The 11,337-nt window shown below is 36.2% G+C and overlaps 1 protein-coding gene across 1 annotated transcript; it reads left to right on the top strand.

The window, feature by feature from the left end:
• Positions 1-4,103, top strand: CGGBP1 (CGG triplet repeat binding protein 1). Its single transcript, XM_004706434.2, has 3 exons — positions 1-78; positions 692-895; positions 3,513-4,103. Exon 3 carries the CDS (start codon positions 3,533-3,535, stop codon positions 4,034-4,036), a length of 504 nt encoding a protein of 167 aa, XP_004706491.1. The 5' UTR covers positions 1-78; positions 692-895; positions 3,513-3,532; the 3' UTR covers positions 4,037-4,103.
• The last annotated feature ends 7,234 nt before the right edge of the window (positions 4,104-11,337 follow it).

Genomic DNA, 11,337 nt, shown 5'->3' with positions numbered 1-11,337 from the left:
CCCTGGTTGCTCGTGGTCTCTCGTCTCCTTTCCGGCCGTGTCTTGTCCACTTCCCCTAGCTGCAACCCCGATCCTACGGTACCCAGGAGCTGGGGAGGCCGAGGGTGGGCCCGGCCGTTGGTGTGGGCCCCGCGTCCCGGGCCTTCCGTCCCGAAGCAGGAGCTGGGGGCGGGGCCGGGGACCGTAGTCGGCGGGAGGAAGAGGGAGGAGACGGGAAACCTGACAGCGGCCGCGGCCGCCTCCGCCTGGCGCCTGGCGTCTCCTCCTCCCGGCAGACGACCGCCAATTCCTGGAGTTCCCGGGCCCGGGGCAGCTGGGACGTGGCCCTGCCCTGCTAGCGGGGCCGGTCTGCGAGGCGCCGGCCAGCCGGGCTCTCGAGGAGGGAGTCCGTGCGCCCGAGAACGTCCCGCGCCCGCCTAACCCTTCCCCGCCCGAGCCCCCGGGCCTTAGGAGCGCGCCGAGGTGCCCCGTTGGGCGGGCACCTCGAGGGAGCTGGAGCTCGGCTTGGGGCCGTGAACCAGACATTGAGAAGTGATTGGGGTGTGGAGTTAGTTACCCGCAGCGGTTTGGGAGACACCTGTCGAGTGGTGGGTGTTGACGTTCTTGTTCATCTCTTCATTCACGCTTATTGCCCTCTCTCAACTGTGTCCCCTTCGTTTTTTTCTTTCCATTTGTTTTTCGTGTTTTGCAGTAAAGGCATGACTTTCCGGTATCGCAGGGAAAACAGGGTGCAAGCCCAGAAACTATTTCCCCACCACCACTTGTTGAAAAACTGATCTGGAGGCGTCTCCGTATTTGAACACACGGAAAGTTCCAGGGTTTGATGCGTCTCTGGTTTTGCTTGGAGACCCTTCAGTTATAAGTATCAAGGAGAAAACAACTGGAAACTAATTCGGTATATATATATATATATATTTATGTATAAACGTTCTGATTAGTTTTACTGTGATCCAAGAAGGTGTTGCCTCCTCTTTTGTTTGCTAATTCTTGCTCTTAACTTTTTAATGTCCTTGTTGGTTTTCTGAAAAAAAAAAACTTTTTAAATACAGCTTGGTTCTGTGACTGTGAACTCCAGCATCCTCTACTGGGTAGTTAATTGTCTGCAGTAATGTAAAAACAAGCCCTGTGAAAGTAACAAGCTTTTGGTATGTGCTGACCTTTCACATTAGCACAAAGGATTGGATATTTTACAAGTCAAAGAAATACATCCCTGTTTGTTTCACAGCTTAATATATAAAACATTTTAACGCAGACTTTTCGTGTAGCAAGATGAAATTATTACTGGGCAGAAGTATTTAATATTATCCTTAAGTAGTTTAGAGCTAATAATCATACTTGTTTGATTGGCCTTCACCTTAGTTTAAAATACATACTGTTAATTTAAAGTACAACTATATGTAATAGTAATTCACTATCTATTAGACAGGAATCATCTCTGTTTTACCTGCCATGGTAAACCCAATATTTGGTACATAGGAGACATGCATGGAAAGAAATAGAAAGTGCCTTATCTACATGAAAGAGAAGTGCTGGTGGTGTAGTGGGTTACACATCGCGCTGTGAACTGCAATCCAAAGAGTTGCATCCTTGAAAACCCATTCTATTCTGTCCTATAGGATGGCTATGAGTTAGAATCTACTCAATGACTTGGGGTGTTTTGTGAACATTAGAGTTGATCATGCTTTCCAGAATTACTGAGAAATGTTATTCCCTGGACTTTTGGTATCCACAAGTGTTGGAAATATATAGTTCTTTTGAGAGAAGTTTTATGTAAAACAGATTCCAATGAATTCTAAATCATGGTGACCCATATATGTTACAAAATAGGCTTCATAAGCTTTTTTTTGGCTATAAATTTTACAAAAGCATTTCGACAGGATTTCCTGAGCCACCACTGATAAATGAAAAAAACCCACAGAAACCATTGCCATCTAGCCTTGTTTAAACTCATCACTGGAGGGATCCAAGTCACCAACCTTTACTTAGCATGCATTTGTAGTGTATTTATTGAGAATAGAATTCCATATTAAGTTCTGTCAAATATATTTTAACTCCTTAAATCTTGTTAAATATTTATAAGAACGTAGCTTAAAGTCATTGTTTCAGGGGCCCACTAATGATTTTGTATGATAGCCACATACTAACATGGTTGGTATTTTAGGTCTTCAGTGGCATGTATGCATTTGGGACTTAGTCCTGTGATCAGAAATTTTTACTGTTAGATAAATTCAGAAAGTGTTAAACTACTGAGTTAAATCAAAAGTTTGGATAAATGATAAAGATTATTATTTACATCTTCCATCAAAAAGTTTTAAGCATCTTCCATATGCTAGGTACCATACTGACTTCTTGGCTTTGTTCTAATTTGATAGTTAAGTGAAATCAATATTAAAAAATTAATACTTAATGTAAAACTGATAAGTCTTTTTACAGCATTTTTCCAATCTTGATTGTCACCTTTTAGGAAACGTACCATAGGTGCACATACAGTAAAAAAACTTACTTTGAGCTTTTTATTTTCACTTTAAAGTTTAAATGCATTTAGTCTGAATTCTTTCTTAGCTTTTACCTTTTTGTCCACACAAAAGTTTTGAAAATACTGTGCATCATCATATAAAATTATGCCAGTTTAATGACCCACCTCTCTGGTCTATATACACAATTCCCCACAATTTTTTTTTTAATCTTTTGTCCAGAATTGTGAAGAAAGAGAATCTTTTATATACTTCAATATATGAAGGGCTTCCGAAAGGTTATTGGGTTTTGTTTTGGTTTTGTCCAGGGGGCGGCAGGTAAGTTTGTGGGAAAATCCTATTATCTTCATACCTTTTTTTCCACAAGATTTCTACCAGCTGCTCTTAAGGAAAAAGATTTTTAGTCTCAGAAACCCAAAGAGGCAATTCTGATATCTGCCCTATGGGGTCACTTGTTGGAATCCACTTGTTGGCAGTGGGTTGAGTAATATATTAGCACCTAAAATGTTGCTCCATGATAAGGGTTGTTTGTTTTTGTTTCGTTTTTTAAAGTTTTTTCATGTGTTACATGGTTTGAATTCTTTATGCGTAATATTAGTGTATTTGAATTTTAATAAAAATGTAGGACTGACCTAGTTGTTCATTATATATATGGCTTTTGCCTTCTTTACATATTCCAGGAGAAATATTAGTAACATTTCAGGTTAAGCGTTGGGCTGCTAACTCGAACCCACCAGTCCCTCCACGGAAGAAAGATGAGGCTTTTACTCCGGTAACGATTTCCAGCCTCTGAAACCTACAGAGGCAGTTCTACTGTGTCCTCTCAGGTCCTTCTGAGTTAGAATAGACTCCACAATAGTGAGTTGGTTTTTTTGGTTTTTAGCTATTCCAGGTAATTTTCAGTGTAAATTGATATAAATTCTAATTTGAATTGTTTTTAACGTTTTTTAATCTTAAATTTTCATACCTTCTATTATGAATCATTTGTAACAGGAACTGTTTTTAACAACACTCACTCTTGTTTCTCCTGTTTTGAAGGATCCTTTTTCAAAGTCAGAATGGAACGATTTGTAGTAACAGCCCCACCAGCTCGAAACCGTTCTAAGACTGCTTTGTATGTGACTCCCTTGGACCGAGTCACTGAGTTTGGAGGTGAGCTACATGAAGATGGCGGAAAACTCTTCTGCACTTCTTGCAACGTGGTTCTGAATCATGTTCGCAAGTCTGCCATTAGTGACCACCTCAAGTCCAAGACTCATACTAAGAGGAAGGCAGAATTTGAAGAACAGAATGTGAGAAAGAAGCAGAGGCCTCTAACTGCATCGCTTCAGTGCAACAGTACTGCACAAACAGAGAAAGTCAGTGTTATCCAGGACTTTGTGAAAATGTGCCTGGAAGCCAACATCCCACTCGAGAAGGCTGACCACCCAGCTGTCCGTGCTTTCCTATCCCGCCATGTGAAGAATGGAGGCTCCATACCTAAGTCAGACCAGCTGAGAAGAGCGTATCTGCCTGACGGATATGAGAATGAGAATCAACTCCTCAACTCACAAGATTGTTGACCAGGAGGTTACCACCATTGTGATCAAGATAAATAATGTGGAGTATTAAAGTTATGTGTTAATTGTGTGGCTCATTTTTATATTTATTTCATTAAAATCATGTGATGCAGAATAGTTTTGCAATGTGTATATAGCTGCAGGGGAAAGCAAAACACATCACAGCAAGACTTATTGTTAATTTTAATCACCAATGGTATAAAGTAAAACTTAGGTTTAGAATGTCTTAGGATACTTGAAACCTGACAGTTATCTTTAAATTGATGGTTTTTCTCCTGAAATGTGCATGGAAGAACTGCCCTGCTGTTTTACCCTGTTGCCATGTATGAGTATTCCTTGTGAGGTTGTTCTGATTGAAGGGTAGCCTAGGAAATTGAAACTGCTGCCAGGCAACACCATTCACGGTAACTTAAAGGAATATTTCTTATTAGAGGAGTCTCTTCAAAAAGGAAGGAGTGAGAGCGAACTTCGTATATTTTCAAATCCCTTGCAGAAATGACTCATCTATTTCAAATAATGCTTTGCTTGTATATGCTATATCCTTCTATTTTTCACACTTTTTTCCCCTTTCCTTTTTTAAATGCCTATCTAGTAGCAGCTTCAAGTGACCAAAAGACTAAAATCTTTCTCATGATGTCAGTGCCAAAAGATGGGAATTTTTGCAGTGACAAGATTTTAGTCTGATAAATTAACCATATCTTTATGTATCATCTTGGGTTTGAAAACTTTTTTTTAAGATCTTGATAATAGAAGAACCCAAGATTGGCAAGGCAGACATTTTATTATTTAGTTTCATATTTTTCACAGAAAATTAGTAAATGCTCTTTGGCTGTCAGTAATATAGAAGGTATACATTAATTTTTCATGTTTTTTATAAGAGATTAAATAGTTAATATACTTTTTTCTTACCTGCTTTGCTTCTGATGGTATAAGGTTTTAGATGGTAAAAAACTGCCCAGAAATTGACAGTAATCCTGCATAACTATTACGGGAGGGGGAATGATACATAGTGCTGCTTTGAAGGTATAGTCAGAAAAAAGTCAACCATGTTCAGGAAATTAGCTCTCTGAACCACAGTATCCTGTAAGGTCATCAAAGTAGCTTAGTTCAGTTAAGTCTTCTATATCAGATACCTAAATTATATTTTTTAAAATAAACTGATTAGAGCTTTAAATGAGTTCTTTGGGGGGGAAATATATTACTGTTGAAAAAGTGGTTGGTTGAGACGAGTTATGTTTGAGTTCATTTTACTACAAAAGAAAAGTCAATAGGAGAAAGGTATATTTTTGGAAGCAGTATTCCATATCTAAGTTACATACTTTAGTTCCTAGTTTATGTTGTCGAGAGTAGCCATCTTGTTTTAGATTTCGTTATTTTAATAAGCCTCCCACCAAAAGAAAAGTCACTTGTCAAGATATGGGTAATCTGATTTTTTTTTTCTCTCATTTTCAAGTAGCATAATGCCTGGAATAGTGCTGTCGGTGATAAAGCACATACTCGATCATGAAATCAACAGAAAAACCAACTCCTTTTCCAGTAGAAAACAATTTGCAGGCAACCATGTTTAAATTGAACGGTAATGGTGAAAATGAAAATCTAAGATGCTAGGAAAATGAGTATATCATTTTCAGAATGCAAATACCATGTTAAATATACAATCATTTTAAATTATTTGTGATTCAGGTAACCCTCTGCTATTAGGGTATGTATTTACATTGACAGCAAACATCTGCATAATAGTTTTTGAGTACTAAGTAATAAGCAGGATTATGTTGCAGTAGGAAATTGCCATCTGTATTTGATACATGATTTTCTGTTACTGATTGGATCATGTTTCCTATATATTTCTTCAGGCTCTTATTATCTAGGGGCATCCTATTATATCAGGTCTTTAGAAACCATTTTCCATGTAGCCAATGGAGTTTAACGTTTCTTTACTAATTAGGAAACTAATTCCTTGTGATGTTAACTTTTGCCTTATAGTTAAAAATATAAGGCAGTGATTTTCACCCTTTCAGAAGTACACATTCAAGAAACCATAGTTGACATGTTAGATAACATGGAGTGTGGAAAAGACACACTGCTTTGGAGGTTTAGTGAATGTTGTGTAAAGAAGCTTTCAATCTTGACTACAGTGTTGTACAGTGATATTATGCTATTGGGAAAAATAGCAACCCCACCCCCACCACCATTTTATAAGTTGTATGCATAAACAAGGTTTGTAATGTTTCATTTATAAACTGCGTTCAATACATGCTTACCTGTTTATAGTGTGTGCTCAAAATATGATAGTATGTCTTCCAGAATTTCACTATATGCTTACAGTAAATAGTTACTAGATTATTGAGGTGTTAAATTTCTTGTTGGTTTCTTCTTGATTATACAGGGCATATAGCAAACTTGAAGGACATTGTAATCACTTTTTACAGGGTGAAAACTTAGAAGGATTGTGTATGAGAGCCTATCGCTATTTTGTCCATTATCATCTTTTAAGTTTTGTTTTTAACAAAGTTTATGTATTTGCCCCTGCTCAATTTTCAGGGACCAGAATCAGAGTTGTAGTTATTTGGGATTGTCTGAAGTACTCATTGCTTAAACTATTCTTGTAAGAGTTGGCAAGTTCTCAAAAACATTTGCTTGAAATAATTTATACAGGAATGTTACTGGAAAGCAAATAAAAACAAAATTCAAGGTAGCTGAAAAAGTGAAGTCAACAAATTTGTCGTTTGGTGCTTAGTCTTTGTAAGGGCTCTCTATGGTTTGAATTGCCCCAACTGCAATTAAGTAAGGACATCACCTTAAAATATTATCATCTGAATCATGAGATAGAAGATTTGCCTTTAATTTTGTTGGAAAATTTTATTAGTCTGTAATTGCTTTAGCTTCTGGTCAGCACTGATTAAAATGTGAATAGTGAAATGGCTATCTTAAACTTTATTTTTTCTCATCCCATATTATAGGTTTCAAAGGTAAATAAAATTCTTATCTAGTGATATTCTTGTTTCTGGAATACTGTACTAATTAATAATTTACTATATTCACTTTTTTTATTCCTGTGCTTATTTTCTTTGCTCACGCATGTATCAATATAAATGTGTCGCTTTTAAAATTTTGTCTGTGACTTTTAGAAATAAATTTTAAAAACAAAAAGCAGTTTTTCAAAATGCATTTAACATTTGTGACTCAGTAACGATACATGTTTTAATTCTAAAAAGTTAATAGAATTTTACTATTTTTTCTAGTAGATATATGCTCCCTTTTATAAAAACGTTAGTCTTTATTCCTAAGTTAGATGGTTCTTATTCCCCCAATTTGTATATCAGTAATGTCAAATAAGTTAAATTAGTACTTTTAAATGAAAACACTTTAACTTTCTACTTTTAGAAATGTGAAAGGTAAGGACCTTTTTACATTTGATAGGGTTTATTGCATTTTTGAAGGGTTTGCTGTATTCATATTAGATACTTGGGACATAAGTAATGAAAAGTAATTGAAAATCGCCTTTTTAATAGACTTGCATACTTTCGAGGGGAAAATACACTATTCATTGCTACTTGGCAAAAAAATAAATGTATAAAGTAATAAGTTTGTATTAATTTTCATTCCTAGAATTAAAATGTTAGAAAAAGCCTTAGGAAATCAGTCAGGACTTTGGCTGTCCTTGTAATATCCAGATCATCAGAGGCCCATATTCACTTTTTAAAAATTTATAAAATACCAAATCTTTCTTGTGAAACAATTGGGTGTGTGTTCCTCTTGGTCTCACAATTCACTGTTCTTTTGTGGTCATTTTGTCTTGAGTGTGTAAATTTCAGTCAGACTTATATTTTATCCCTACGGCAAGCTATGATGTGATGGAAAGATGTTCCTAGGAGCAGATGTGCTAGCTAAACTTGGGAAATAGATCAGGATTTTTATGTGAGGTGATTCATTTAATATATATGGCATGCCTACCAATGTGTCACTAGACTATATAATTCTAGTATATGCAAACAGTCACTATCCTTTGCCAAATAATACACCAGTCACTGGACACAACAGAGAAAATTAAAAACTGCTGTCCTCCAGGAGCATACATTCTAATGATGGCTTATTGTCATAATACAGTTACCCCTAGGGATAAAAAGACTTAGTCTTTTCTAGGAAACTCATTTAAGCATTCTTCTGTTTAGTTGCCCAATAGTTACTTGTGGTTTCATCAGGCTTCTTCACATTTTAAGTTGCATATGAAGAGCTATGAAAAATACAGATTTTGTAAAGGTCAACATGTTCTAATAGTGTATATATTCTATAAAGTATCAATTTCCAGATTAAAACTATTAAACAGAATTGAGGAATTTACAGGCCTGCAACATAGGACCTTCCATACACATTTTAATGCAATGCCTAAAGTACACCAAGAACTTTATTAGATATTGGATATCAAGATAATTGCTGTACTTAATTACACAGTGACATTTACTATAATCTAATCCCCTGGGCTGGTATCTTTATTGGATTTGAGGTTACTCAAATTTTTTCAGTAATCATAAAAGAAATTGATGTGTAATTTAGGACTTTGTTTCTATTCCTATTTAATTTTTTTGAAACAGGTACATGTAGTACCTATTCAATGATGATGTTTAATGAATTCTTTTAAATCTTACAAGCCCCACTTTTATGATGATATCCTGTAAGAATAAACTCACCAAATATGCAAACATATGTAAAAGATTTGCTTTAATTGTTTAATTTTTAAAACTGCAAAAACCCTGAAGATTCAAGAAGGTTATGACATCCATACTGTACAACTATTCAAGTGATCTGAAAATATGGTTAGAAAGATATCTGCAATATTGCCAAATTTAAATAAGATCACAGTTTATTTTCTCACTGCTGAAACAAACTTTTAAAAGAACAATCCTGTTTAAGTGCAATTTCGTAAGAGGTGGTCAAGCATGAACCAGGTGTAAAGACTACTTAAATGTGGTGATATGAAATGCAGCAGCAGAAGAATGTTTACTTTTTAAGATACATCCTGTATAGTGACTGATTTACAAGTATTTGTTATTTTGGTATGCACACAAAATGTGAAATACACTTTTATTCATGCTTTCTCACAATAATTTTACCCACATTGTAAAGAATAGGGATATTCCATAATCCATCTACCACACTAATGAAAATGTTGAATTTTATTTGCTGAACAAATATTTTAAAACATTTTTATTCGGAATACTTTTTCAAATTACTTTTATAAAGTGCATATTTATGAAGTTGTCATCTTTCTATTGCTCAAGTTCTATTGCATTATTAAATCTATTGAGAAGTCAATTTTATAACCTGTGACTTTATTACCTACCCCTGTGCTTTTACATTCTATAAATAACCTATGCCTTCTAATGGTTTACAGTAGTATATATTATTTCTCTGTGCTTCAATAATGCCTACAAGAAAAAAAATTACTGCAAATACCCCATATGTTTTAAAATCTGTCAGTCAATAGAGGGAATGAATGCTATGTTGTATTGTCACATAATTCTTTATTATCTTTTAAAATAATATCTTAATTTTCTAGATTAGAAAACAAGCATGAGATAAGGATTGGAATACCAGTCTGCTAATGATTTGTCATCTGCTTCCATAAGATGGCTCTAAACTCATTCTTTTTTCATTGTGAATTAAGTGAGGGTTTACATATCATCACATTTATTCAACAATGTAAACAGCTTACTAACCTCCCAATAGCTTTCCCTGTCTCCTCTCCCTTTTTTCTTTCTCCCTCTTTTAAAATACTGTCTTCCCTGTCACCTAAGTTAACACCTGTCTACCCTCTCCAGGTGTCCTCAAACTACAGCCCGCCGAGGACATTTATCCAGTCCCCGGGGTGTTTTTGCCCCGTTTGTTTTTTTTTACTTCAAAATAAGATATGTGCAGTGTGCATAGGAATTTGTTCATAGTTGTTTTTTTTAACTATCGTCCAGCCCTCCAACGGGTCTGAGGGACAGTGAACTGGCCCCCTGTTTAAAAAGTTTGAGGACCCCTGCAAGCTTATTGCTTCCCCTTCCCTTCCCTTCCTTATCACCTGGGTAACCATCAAAATATATGTCTTTGATATGAGAAAAATGTATCTTGCTTTTCTTTTTCTGTCATGACAGTAGTCTCATACAATATTTGTCCTTCGTGACTGACTAACTTCACTCAGCATAATGTTCTCTAATCCTGTCCATGGCATGCAGTATTTCATAGTTTCATCATTATTCATTAGTGATGCGTAGTATTCAATTGGGTGTATGTACCAAAGTTTATCCATTTACATTGATGGGCATTTGGGTGGTTTCCATAATCTTGTTATTGGGAAGTTTTTAGTGTGATGAACATGAATGTGCATATATTTGCTTGTGCTTTGTTCCTTATTTCCTTAGAGTATATACTGAGTAGAGGTATTAGTGAGTCACATGGTATTTCCATTCCCATTTATTTATCGAAATGCCATACGCTATCAAACAGGTCAAGGGAATATTGCATGACTTGAAATCTGAAAAGGTGTGCATCAGGGTTGTATCTTCTCACTATAGTTATTCAATCTGTATTCTAAGCAGATCATCAGAGATGCTGGGTTATATGAAGAAAAATGTGGCATGAGGATTAGAGGAAAGTTTATTAACAAACTGCTATATGCAGATGACACAGCCTTGCTTGCTGAAAGTGGGGTGGACTTGAAGCTCTTGTTGATGTAGATAAAGAACTGCAGCCTTCAGTATGGATTGTAACTCAATGTTATATGACCAACTCACAACTGGACCAATAGGTGACATCATGATAAATGGAGAAACAGTTGATGTTGTCAAGGACTTTGTCTTGCTTGGCTCCATAATCAATGCTCATCAAAGCAGTAGTCAAGAGATCAAAAGACAGGTTGCATTAGGTCTATCTGCTGCACAAGATAGAGTATTGAAAAGCAAGGATGTTACTTTGAGTACTAAGGGGTGCCTGACCCAAGCCATGGTATTTTCATTTGCCTCGTATGCACCTGAAAGTTGAACACTGAATAAGGAAAATTGAAGAATAGAATTGTATTGTTGGAGAAGAATATTGAAAATACACTGCTAAAAGGACAAACCAATCTATCTTGGAAGAAGTGTAGCAAGAGTATTCCTTACAGGCAAGGATGGTAAGGCTCTGTTTTACATACTTTGAACATGTTATCAAGAAAGACTAGTCCCTGGAGAAGGACATCATGCTTGGTAAAGTGGAGGGGCAGTGAAAAAGAGGAAACCCTTGAAAGATGGATTGACACAGTGGCTGCAACAATGGGCTCAGGC

This window comes from Echinops telfairi, unplaced genomic scaffold (genome assembly GCF_000313985.2).
Source record: "Echinops telfairi isolate 266 unplaced genomic scaffold, ASM31398v2 ScPeMD7_6;HRSCAF=24_1, whole genome shotgun sequence".
NCBI lineage: Eukaryota > Metazoa > Chordata > Mammalia > Afrosoricida > Tenrecidae > Echinops > Echinops telfairi.
This window is presented reverse-complemented; position numbering and strand designations above follow the sequence as displayed.

Excerpts from the sequence above, each read along its gene's own strand:
- CGGBP1 (XM_004706434.2), top strand. The coding sequence starts at position 3,533 with ATGGAACGATTTGTAGTAACAGCCCCACCAGCTCGAAACCGTTCTAAG.